Source organism: Rhinolophus hipposideros (assembly GCF_964194185.1).
Source record: "Rhinolophus hipposideros genome assembly, chromosome: 18".
NCBI lineage: Eukaryota > Metazoa > Chordata > Mammalia > Chiroptera > Rhinolophidae > Rhinolophus > Rhinolophus hipposideros.
This window is the reverse complement of record NC_138064.1, coordinates 10,727,933-10,740,771: the sequence shown is the minus strand read 5'-3', so window position 1 is coordinate 10,740,771 and position 12,839 is coordinate 10,727,933. Positions and strand designations below refer to the sequence as shown.

At 41.8% G+C, this 12,839-nt stretch overlaps 1 protein-coding gene across 18 annotated transcripts in view; it reads right to left on the bottom strand.

The window, feature by feature from the left end:
- The window catches only part of PDE1C (phosphodiesterase 1C), a 516,178-nt gene that overhangs the window by 244,574 nt on the left and 258,765 nt on the right, over window positions 1-12,839 (bottom strand). For 6 of the 18 annotated variants that reach the window (XM_081080150.1, XM_081080146.1, XM_081080162.1 and 3 more), the window contains one exon: window positions 8,280-8,306. The exons of the other annotated variants lie outside the window; for them this stretch is intronic. In XM_081080150.1, the coding sequence (XP_080936276.1) occupies window positions 8,280-8,306 (27 nt within the window). The remainder of the gene's footprint in view (window positions 1-8,279; window positions 8,307-12,839) is intronic. 18 annotated transcript variants of the gene reach the window in all.

The window sequence follows — 12,839 nt, the reverse complement described above, 5'->3', positions numbered from 1 at the left end:
TTTTAAATTTCAAATACAGTTGACATTCAATATTATTTTATATTAGTTTCAGATGTACAGCATAGTTGTTAGCATTTACACAAGGTCTGACAATTAAGTTCGCAAACTTGCCACCGTGCGCTTACATTAGCAGCTCTGTACAAACAGCTTGGTGAGGTTTTATAACTTTGGCATATCGGCATGTCACCACTGTGTTCGTGTTGAAAAAAAGGAACCTGGTGGTGGAGGGGAAGGACTTTTACTCCCTTCAGTCACATTATTTAAATACAGTTGGTTTAGAGTTTTGTTTTGTTTTTTGGTTTTTGTTTTTTTGAAGTCTTCATGAAACTTTCCTGAGAGCTTCAACTTTTGGGTTAAAGCCAAATATGAAAAATTGCAAACATAAAAACATCCTGATGAGAACAATTGACAGAGTGGGGAAATGAACTCCAAAAGGCCGATCTTTCTGATCCTTTGATTTTATTCAGCTTTGGGTGGCTTCATGGGGTTGGGAGGTCCCACAGCTGTAAAAAATTATGAAACCACAGGGATGGAAGGAACTCAAAGAGCTTTTGGCATAATCAAAGACCTGCCTTTAAATGCTAGCCCAACTACTTCTCTGCTGGGTGACCTCAGTCAAGTTACTTATTTTCCCGGAGTCCCTCATCTGTAAAACAAATCACCGTGAAGATAACAAGATAAAGCATGTGAAGCATCTACCACACAGTAGACACACAATAAATTTCATCAGCAGGGTGCCCTTTAGACATATCTATGTTTTTGCCAAAGTTTGTTTTGCCGATTGTCCTTAGAATGTCCCTCTCATGATTAGTTCACATTTTTTAGGTGAAATTAGAAGTATCTAAACCAAGAGAGATCTAGCTGCTGGCCAAAGGACCATTCCTCTGGGGCCAGACTATGTCACCCACCCAGAAGCTTTGTACTAGTTGGCAATGTTGCTCCTTGCAGATAATTCAGTTACAGGGCAGAGTGCTTGCCAGCACCACCAACGTTGTTTAGTGGTCTTGGCTTTCTTGTGGGAGGACCTCAGTAATTAGAATCAGAGAATATCATTTTTGAGCCAAAAGAAACCAGAGAAATCCTTGTGTTCAACCTCATCTCTTTACAGAGGACACTGAGACCACAGAGGAGAAATTCGGCACAGCTAAATTAGTGACTGAATTCTAATCTGGTTCTTAGTCTTTCACCTATACCACTGCTTCTCAAATAGAGGTGATTTTACCGTCCATCGCACAGTTTTGGTCATCACAATGAGGGGGAGGGGGATTGTTACTGGGATCCAGGGAGAAGAAGCCAAGGATATAACTAAACATCCTACAATGCACAGGACAGCACCCAGAATGAAAACATCAATAGTGCCAAGGTTAAGAAACTCTCATCTACACGGTTTGGACCCAAGGGCTCCAAACGCTGCCTCTTAAACTGCCACTATGGGGGTCGGACTTGGCCCCAGTGTGGGAGCTCTCACCAGTGACTGAATCAATCAAGTCAATTCTGCCTCTGTAGTATTGAGGGCCCCTGGGAACAGGAGGGATTTACAGACTTGCCAGCTCAGGCAACTTCAAGTCTGGGCTTAGCTTCTGAAGCGCAGTGATATGTGCAGCATAAGTACTACTAAAGTCTTCAAGAGGCACTGAGGTCTTATTAGGCAATCTAAGAAACTGAGTCTCAAAACCATTTTGGCAAAACACCACAGAACAGCCACGTGCATACCATGCAGTTATCAAATATTCACCAATCACCTCAAACAAATATGCGTACATTTCACATTGCACCGAACATCTTCAGGACTTGAATGGAGGAAAAACAGAAATTAAAGCATTGATATCGAGCAAAGATTCTCTCAGAGTTCCCACCCAAAGCTAGCATTCCATGTTGGAATAACTTAAGTAGAAAAGAAAAGCAGAGTTAATGATCCAGGCAATTATGTACTTTCTGGTTCTTTCCCATGCATGCCATCCGGCTTGCTGACCTCATAGGACTCAACCCTGGCCAGTGTGAGGTCCAAATGGACCCGGAATGTGGGCACACATGGTGATTGGCAAAGACATGTGTAAGCAAGAGTCATTTATCAATCTAAGTTTATTTACCCATAGTTCCCCCCGGTAATTCTGACTTTAGTTCTGACCCACGGTAGAAATATATGGGGCATCCCAATCTGATTCACTCATAAATTCAATCCACATTTCAATGCACATTTAATAATTATGTCCAGGGCACCAAACTTTGGGGGAGCATATTATCTATTCAATAAAATCATAATGACGTCAAGAAGAATGACATGCACCCAAACTAACTCCTGTACGTGAATTAGAGCAGTAGAAACTAAAAAAGCAAGATTTCTTTTAGGTAGAAAGATGTGAAAAGGCTCCATGAGGAGAAATGGCATTTGAATTGGATCTTGAAGATAACATGGAATTTCAGCAGGTGAAAATGAGATCATACAAAATACTAGAAGGATTATTAACAAATAAGGGGTGATAAAAAAAAACACAAGGCAAATATGATATGACAATCAGTGAGGCATTCAACTTGACTGGTGAATAGAAGGCAGTCATGGAGACAGAGCAGGAACGCTGAGTTGGAGACAGATGTAGAAACTTAAAATCCTAGATAGAAAATAGGTCTTTATTAGCCAAAAGAAAACCAATGGCGATTTGTTGGTGATTGTGTTGTTGTTGTTGTTGTTGTTGTTGTTGTTATTTTTTAAACACACATAGCCAGACATAGCTGAGCATTATGGAAAAGATGAAGAAACCAGAGTAAAAAGAGTAGTTAGGAGGCTACTCAGTACTGGAAAAAATGAGCATTGAGACTGGGCTAAGATCATGGGAATAAAAACAGTGAGAAGGAAAAGCCCACAACCTGTAAGATCATGGGTAGAGGCGAAGACCAAAACTTAAAGTTAAAGAAACACACACAACAGAGAACATATAAAGTGACTCAAAACTTTGGATCCTGGGTGAGTGGAAGAATGATAGTAATTATCAGACATGAAAATAGGAGAGAAAAATAAGATTGAATGGTGCCCAGAAGACCCTCTTGACTCAGAAAATGACAGCTCGATGCCAAGGTCCTTCTTGTTACTAATATCTACACATACGACCCAGACTCAGTTCTTGAGCTTCTGACTACATCTCAGCACCCTCTCTCACCAAACTTATTTCTTAACTCCTGCTACAGTCTTTTTGGGTCTATATCTGTGTACCTGGTCCCCAAACGCCTGCTGACAATAGTAGGAGGGCGACTAAGTGAGAAAGGGATAAGGGAATAACAATGAGCTGTCTGACACTCTGAACTCTCACCAAACTATCTGTGCAGACCCTCTATCACCCTCCTTTCTCCCCAGGCTACGTTTCACCTGAAATTACAGTATTTGTAGGCCCTTTCCCATGTTAACTGCCTTAGGCATTATCCTTTGTGGGATAATGTGTCCACCTGTCATCTGTGCTGTAACCATATCACTTCACTGCTCTTTTTGGTCAGCCCTGACATCCTACATTACTGGAAAGTTGCCCCGATTCAGCTGGCAACCTTGGAATGTAAATGGGACATAGTCTCATAGCTGATACACGTGTTCTTACCACTTTGAGAATTTATTCATCATCACAAGTGTAGGAAAACACATTTTAACGGACTTTATCGTTTAGAAGATCCTCTTAGCCCTGATGTCATCACTGATCCTTAGGCTCTAACTATCAGTGCTACTGAGTAAGTAGTAAGTAGGTTTGTTTATCCACATATTTGTAAAAATATGTGCCTTGATTTATCCTGTCACCCTTTAACTTTCCCAATAAGTTACTTAGCTGTCATTTTTCATTGCAACGGTAGAGGACAACAGTCCAGCCTTTCTACATCGATGATGTGAAAGAGCTTCAGCATTCACCAGTCTTAGTGTGTCCCAGGAATGAAACCGGGGCACAATTCAGCAGAAGCTGCACCAGCTAACACAACAATATGATTGCTCAGAAGGCAACCTCCCCCAACAGTGATCTCCACTCACCTGCCCACCCCCCCAAACATGACAATCTATTATTAACAGCAAAGGTGGCAGTTCTGCTGATGACTCATAAGCATGGTGATTCATGAAGGCTGAACATGGGCAGTCTGGACTAAGAGAAGCATTTGCTGGATTTAATCAATCACTGGGCTCATCAAATGTGATTACTGAGCCATATAAAAATCCAAGTGAAAGAAGACATTAGACACTTGGGAGAAAAACATAACTCCTTGTTTGCCTTGTAACAGAGAGGCCACTCCACTACCTGCACGTACGACGTCTACTTTATTGATTATCTCCACATATGTTTCTGTCTTGGACTGTCTTCCTTCTAATGGCCAGAATATTTTTAAGCCATTTGTCCATTGAGAAAAAAAACCTACAGAATCAACAAAACACACATTTTAAAAATAATTAAAAACATGAAGAACACAAAGAGACGATTCTGGACTATCCTACTAGACTTTCATAAGCCCACACTTTCAAACACGATGAAGAATAAGCAGGCTATCTTTGTGATTTAGTGAGAGAGGAGTGTACCAGCTGTGAGTTCCTCCCAATATATCTAATCATCCCCAATGACCTTCTATTGCAGCACTTACAGTATCTATTAGAATTATTTTATTCACATGCGTCTCACCTACAAGTCTGTGTACCTCTTCACAGAGGCTATTTCTTCCAGATCTTCTTACTTCCAGTATTTACTTAAGGGTATGGGAATAATGGGTACTAAGTAAACTTGTTGAATTGAAAGATTTTTCTAAAGTACTAAGCACGTGACTATTGATATAATATGATTATCAAAAAGATGAGAGATATCTGTGGCTAAATTTAGTTGCTCGCAGACATCGTTCTAGATTCATAAATGATTAAATCAGATAAACTCAGAACCAGAACTTCTACTTAAACTATCTAAATAGACTAGCATTAATAATAAACAAATCAACAGAAACCTTCATGCTAATGAGGGTTTGATTCCTGGTATGGCTTAAAAATTCCAACTCCTCAGGTTTATAGACAAGCTTTTATTTTTACCTCTGCCTCTGATTGTGCTCAGCAATCACAGCATTGCCTGGCATACTGAAATAGGGGTGTGTGTGTGTGTGTGTGTGTGTGTGTGTGTGTGTGTGTGTGTGTGTTAGAAAGAAAGAGAGAGACAAAGAGAAAGAGGTGGGGGAGAGAGAGAGAGAGAGAGAGAAGCACTTCTAACAGATTCAGCTTACATCATCTCTGATAGAATTCCTTTCTTCAGGGGCATCCCAGAAGTATTAGATTATTTCTAGGTATTTGTGATTATTTTGTACATGGTCTGACACGCTTTCTCAAAGATATAAACTTCTCAAAGCCAAACCTGACAACTTGAAGCTGCAGCTGTATTAAAAACAACCTAATGAGAATGTTATGGACAAGCAGGTTTCCTGTGTAATCCTCTCTTAGCTGTCAAATTACCATTTCTCCACTTCAGCAAATCTCTTGGAATGATTGGCCCTCATGGACAAGACTCATTCAAAAGGCAAAAGGATGGCTCCTCTTAATTGTGTTGATTTAAAACCCAATCCAATAAGGTTTTCTGGGCAGGGTAAAGCTACTGGAATCCAGTAGCTAACCCAGTAAAGAGTACTTACAACATCACTCTTTCAGTTGAAATTCTGGTCTTGGAAGAGATGAGTACATTTTCCTTAATGCTGAAAGTGAGACTCAGTGGGCTCCCTGTCATGAAAACATTCTCTTAGGCTACTAAAATCTGCCTAGTATTTCATGAAATGTTTAAATAAAGAAATCTAACTCGGTTGAATTGTAGCAGGATGATGATGATGACTTTGAAAGCTAGTAGATGTTTTTTCTTCAAGATGGCTTTGAAAGGAGAGTAAATATGTAAGTGAAAATGAAACGAAATGCAGCAAAATATGTTTGAACAAAGGTAGATTGTTTTTGTATCCTGGGCTGTCTTTCATGTCCAAAGCAAACCTATGAGATCTACAGCTTTTTAATATAACATTTATGTCATTTAGTTTTTGTACATGCAGTTACCAGCTTTATTTGACTAATTATTAACCAAAGCCATATAACTATATTTAGAATTTAACTAACCAGTTGAATCCACACTAGTATGCTTGTCCCTTACATGAAAAAAAATCAGTTACTCCCAACCCAAATGAATCATTAAATTGACAAACATTCATTCAGACAGACAAGCACCTGACAGAGATATCAAGATATACTTAAAAGTATCTATCATTCATCACATGAGGTATCCACATACTTCAAATTTACAGGTCCCTGGAAAGGTCTCAAACAAGATCATTCTGGAAAAGGTTGAAAGTTTGGTACACGAAGGCCTCGAATTCTTTAATACCATCAAGAGATGCAATCAATGCCCTCTTCTCTTGAATCTGAGTGGTTCTGTGATACCTTGATCAATAAGATACAGCAGAAATGACACTGTGCCAGTTTCTGGACCCGGTCGTAATTAAGAAACTAGGAGCTTCCACTCCTGGTCTCTTGGAACACATGGGCTAGGAAGTCAGCTAAGAGTGCAGCTCCCCTGAGACTACCAAGCAGTACGAAGCCCAAGCTCCATGGAGACGCAGATGAAAGCCATGTGGAGAGAAAGGAGCTCCATGGAGCACCAGGACTCCCCACATGTGAGTAAAGAAGCTATTTTAAAAGTGGACGCTCCATCTCCAGCAGCCCCAGCTAACACCAGGTGGGTCCAACTCAAACAACTCAACAAAGTAAGTCCTTCCTGAATTCCTGACACATTAAATCGTGAGCACATAAAAATGGTGGTTTTAATCCATAAGTTTAGGAATAGTTTGTTCCTCGAGATAGACTAGTAGACATGGATCTATTTCATATGAAAATATGGATGTGATTTAAAATAGAAGAGCTCAAACCAATCCTTCATTAATTTGCACTTTGCAAGACTTCAATGAAGCTGGTACGAGACAGTCTGTTTTTTTTTTTCATTACATCGACATACAGTGCAACAGCATTCACGTCAGACATGTAAAAATATGCTTTCAAAAATAATTGACATAGTAATTTGAAACTTGACAACTTTGAGCAGCTCTCTTATGAAACTCCCTCTTACCTGTCTGTTTATCTCTCCTTAAAATAAAATTGGGGCAACTCTGAAACATCTCATACCCCAGGTTAACTACATGTGAAAATTATAAATTACCTTTTACTACTGAAGGCTATTATGCCTTCTAACTTGAGTGATTAACTTACATCTTGCTCAGTGCTTCCCATCCAATTACTACCATGAGCCTGATGAACCCGAACAAGACGGAAGTATTCAGCCATCTGCATAAGCTCACTATATTTCAAAAAGGATCGCAACCTCGCCAAAGCTTGAAGATTTTAGTTCATCTCCTCGCAATGATTCTTGCACTTCTCCATTGCATATCAAATTGTCACACCACAACTGTGGATCACTGGCTTTAGTTGGAAACCATGGAACATAGTTTCCATGTTCCATCTGCTATGACATGATGTTCACTACGAAAGGTAACCTTAAGGTGGTCGATCTGAAAGTACCACTGTTGACACCTAAAGGCAGATTTTAATTGCATTGGTGGTTTTTGATCTGAATGTAATCTGTTCAAAGCTATAATCCCAAAGTCAAATACAATCAATGCAGAAAAGCAGACACAAGCCGTTTGGGCTAAACTGCAGGTTTTGAATGCTTGGAGAACAAAAGGTCTAAGCACCTCTATTTCTTTAGAATATGCTTTCCAAACTCTTCTCAATAAAATGGAGTAGTGGCGGATGATGACAAATTATATTCTTCTTTAAATTACTCTTCCCACAGTTAAATCAAAAAGACCATCCCTGCCCTTCAAGCATTTTGTACCTATGTTATCAAGGGCACTTGTCAGTGAACCAGGCAAAGGAAAATTCGAACATCATAAAGCGTAAAGACCCTTTTGTGCTTCCATCCATAAACCTTCGGCACCACCACCATCCCCAGCCCAGCTGCTCTTGGGCCAAGGTTTTAGTAAAATCACTAGACAGCTCAGCAGTAACAAGCTTTTTAATCCACTGGATTCAGTCTCATGTGAAGGCAGACACTTACTGTACCACGCTAAACGCCTGCAATCGATTTATAATTACAACAGCAGTAGCCATCCCAAGATAAAGCAGGTGACTCACTGAGAAGGAACCAGAAGACTGTTTATTACAAACGAAAGTCCACCATGAGCCAGATTTGTGAAGAGTTGTGCCACAAGTGACTCAACCAACCAGTCCCCCTTTCTCAGGAAGACACTCTTACCTCTGGGACGTTTTCTTATATTTCCTCCTGTAGGAAAAGAAGCATAAACACATATCAGGAAAGGGTTTGCAGCAGGCAGTGGGTTAGAAAAAGATAGCGTCAGCGGGGTTGGACAGGGCGGGGAACACTTCGTAGAAGGTTCTCTCAGTAAGGCTTGTGGGTTTCGAAGCACAGTTAAAAGCTTTGGTTATTGTGTCATATCGTGGTCCGATGCGTATAACCATCGAGTTCACGGTTACAAATAACAACTCCAGCGCTCAATGGTTCTGCCCCCTGTTCTTCCTTTTCTTCTTTGAGGGCACTGTAGCATCTTGGTTGAGGTCAGGCCTTAAAGACAGCAAGATCCAGTTAAAATCTCAGCCCTTCCATTTACCAGATTCACAGAGGAGTAAATGGGCCGAGGCTTAGAAAGCATTTCTTCTGTGTGGTCCATATTAAATGGTCAGTAATTATTAGCTCTTTCATCTAGCACTGAAGTCCCTTTAAATATGTGTTTTTTTAAATGTAAATGTGTAATCACACAGTTAGCCCATAAGACCAGACATAAGGTCTTCAGAAAAGGAAGAAGTGAGTGTGGGGACAGAGCCAGGAGTGCAGTTTCCAGGCTCTCGCCCTCACATAGAAAGGTGCTGGCTCGGGTAGTAAATGGCCATCAACTGTGATTGGATGACCATCAGCTGTGACTAGTTGGCCGTCAGCTGTGACCAGCGAGCCATTGGCCACTAATATAACTGCTGTGGCTACGCTAGCAGAAAATGGGGGCTAGCAAGAAGATGGTGGCTGAGCCTGCAAGCACGGATTGTGAGAGGCGGATGCCGCCAGAGAGAATATAGTGGTATGACTCCCCCATCTATGGCTCCGTGGGTGTTCCTTTTTGGCCTCACCATGTCCCGTGTTCTTATGTGGGGAGCGGGAGCTGAGACCCCGCAGTCCACCACTCAGGACAAATGGCACAGCGACAGGGTCTCCCGCATGACACCCTGTGTGACAGGAGGAAGCAGACAATGAGAAAGTCTAGAAGCAAAGGTGGTGAGAGCAGCGTTAGGAAGGAGCTGACGGCTCAGCTGTGGGCTCAGCCTCGTGGAACGACACTCCCCAAGAAGCAGAAGTGATGGACTTCCGTCCACCTCTCCTATGTGCAGTCCTCAGTTAGCCTGGGTCACATCTCCTGGGTTGAGGACTTCTTAGCCTTCCAAATGGAGATACCATCTGCCCTGACTAGCTCACCTAGGTCAAAGTGGCATTCAAGGGGAAAATGGCCATAAAAGGTTATTTTCCGGGTATCCCACTGTTTTTCAAGTTCGTGTCAGTGTTTGCAGACACTGAAGACCCTCAAAAGAGTTTTAATTGGCTCTTTGCTACAGGAGATGAGAGGAAAGGAGGTGCTGGGAGAGGAAATGGGAGCATCTCTAGGAAGTGCGACGCTTCCCACTTGTCCTTAGTTCCACACCTGCATTCCCATTACAGCCACTGCTCCTAGGAAACCAAGCCACTGATTTGTTAATAGAGCTGTCTGTCACATGCTTTAGAAAAGGCACAGTGGTTTCAAACACAGAATCCCTATGACCTGTTACATCTCTGGTCAAATGAAAACAAGCATGGCAGTGTTAGGTGTTAAGTGAAGAAAGCAGCACGCAACACAGAGCCTACAGAGTGGTCTTGACTAGATACCCACTGGTATCTATTGACCCTGAAAGAAACACACCAGAATGATAGCCACCATCCCAGGGTAATGGGTGCATGGATCATTTCCTTTATTTTCACTTATATGAATTTTCCAAATTTTCTTTTTAAAGTGAGCATTATGAATATAATAAGAAAAAACATAAAATATTTGTACACCTATATATGCATAGTTACACATGTAGACATATGAATATATATGGATATGTACTATATGGATATATATAGGATTATATGAATCTATATAGATACGTCCATGTGCGAATTATATAAATAGAGAGGAAGGTCAGCTACACGAGTGTGTTAGCTGTAGAGGGGGAATAATCAGAGCACCTCTCTCAAGAGCTTGTGGTGAGAAATAAATGAGATAACCCACCTGAATGTCAGCTCCCCAAAGGCGGATTCTTCGTATGCCTCCCCACTGTATCCCAGGGCCGAAAACAGTGCCTTGCACTCCCTCCAAAAGCTGTGATGAATGTGCACTGACCACCTATTCTTTCATGCCTGGACCCTGTCTCAATGACAATTCACACTGTCCAGGTAGTAGTCAAGGGCAGAGTTTTCACCTACAGGCACGGAGCATAGTGAGCTGTGGTACCGTGTCTGTGGCCGTTTGGATTGCTGTCTAATAAACTGACCTAAGGAGACTCTTGCAGGACCAGAAAAATCAACCATTGAGAGTGGGCAAGGACCACAGGCAAGGGCAGGAGGCCAGGTGAATGCCTAACTAGTTCTATCAGCAGAGGGTGTCTGCAGAGGCCAAAAGAAGACAACTTTTGCTCTTGGCTTCCACAGAATTCTCCCAGCATTTATTTGCCAAGGCACTGCTAGGAGCACCCAAAAAATCAAAGATGAACAAAAATAAGAATAGTTTCCATTGTCAGCATCTGCTAGTAACGAGCATTAACATGCCTCGCTACTCCTTATAATAACTTGAAGATCCACTCTCTGAAAGAATTTGAATTCTCAAAAAGGAAGCTAAGACACGTGCCTAAAGTGTTACTTTATTATAATAACCAATACAAGGGGTGGCTCAGGAAGCTTTGTGAAAGAGGTAGTCTGGATTGATGGGTGGGATTTCACCAAGGAGAAATATGTCAGTATGAAGCAAGCAGGTAAGGAAGGCAAACCTAGCCGCCTCAAACCAGCCCAACCCGACCCAGCCACATATGGAGGCAGACAGAAGCCAATACAGCTGAAAAGTGCTGCGGACAGTTTTTAAAAGGTAATAACATTTATACTTTTTTTTTAAGATGACACTTGGGGAAAGGGTCACCTCTGGCATTGCCTTGTCTCATCTCTGATTCTACGGAAAGATAACAGGGCTCTGGAATATGATAGACCTGGTTCAAAACCCAACTTCCCCTCCCCTCCAGCTGTGAGACTTCAGGCAAGCTCTACGTTAAATCAAGTCTCATTTTCCACATCTATCAAACGGAAGGAATGACCTCAGAGGACATAATGCATTGAATTTGCCAGGTACCGTGTATAGCATGTAAGGGGCATTCCAAGAATTTTAGGTCCCTTTGCCACTTGGTGGAGCTTCTTGAGGTCAGGGGTCCTACGGTGTGGATCTCTGTATCTGTCCCATGGACTTGCACATGGCACACAACAAATGTCTGTCGGGAAAAGAAATGAATCATTTGTACCCGCCACGCACAACAATCAAATTATGCGTTGTGCATTTGGTAGGCCCAAAGAAAGAGAAACCAAAATGTGATTTTCAGCCCAGCTCATCCTCCTGACACTCACTTCCCACCTTCATAGATGCATTCTTGGCATCACAAGTTCTAAAGCTCTCCCTTCTCCTCTTGTCCCATTTAGACACAGAGAGTCCCCAAATCAAGCTAGACCCAATCCAAATAGTGTCATCTTACACTGGCGTTGGATGGTCGGCCCTTAAAGCACAAGAGGAAATGCTTTTTGTTCTGTTGAAATTTCCCTACTCAAGACCCTACTCACAGATCTTCTTGACTGGGCCAGATGGTGAGGCCTGACTGAGCCCTACTCATCCTTTAGCTCTCAGTTGAGACATCACCTCCTCCTGAAGACCTCTAGGGCCCCTCACACTGGATAACGCCCCTTTTGTGTGTGCCGTGGTGGCCAGAGCTCACCCACAGCACTGCATTTGACACCCCAGAAGGTTATGATCTGTTACACTGATGGCAAGAATGATGGCTTGCCCACTGCCCACCAGTGTTTCTCCCTTGCTTAACACAAGACTTCGCAAGTACCAGCTGTTCATTATCTTGTTGTAGAATGAATGAATTGATCAAGAAACTGATTTAAAAAAACGCTTTTTTTCGATTCATGTCCCTTCTGTTTGGTGATGATTTACTATGAGCAGTGAGGACATCTATCACAGCCGTGGTTTTCTACATGGGGGGGGGGCCCTGGGGGTCTCACAACCTCCTCTGTTCAGTGCTCGTTACATAACTTCCTCACTTTGACCTCCTACAGACCCTGGGAGGTTCACCTCCCTATTAAACTTGACAGAAGTGAGGCTCAGAGAGGTTGAGTAACTTGCCTAAGGATACAGAACCTTAAGGTGATTGAGACCAAAAGTCAACTCTGAAGCCTTCAAAGAAAATGGAAATGAAATTAGGCAAAGAAGTCAAAGGATGCCAGAAGGACACTTAGACACTAGACAAACACAAACAAAACTAACAACAATAGAACATACTGGGTTCCTTCCATCCAAACACAGCAAATGAGCTGGAAAAGAACCCACTTTATTTTTGGCCTTTTGTTTTTAAAAATGTCAACCGAATTTATCCCTGATTCACAACCTGAAAGAAGAAGGGAATGTTTTTAAATGTTCTGTTTTGGTGTTTTTCAAACTTACTTTAAATTTATAATTTTTTGAAACGTGAAACA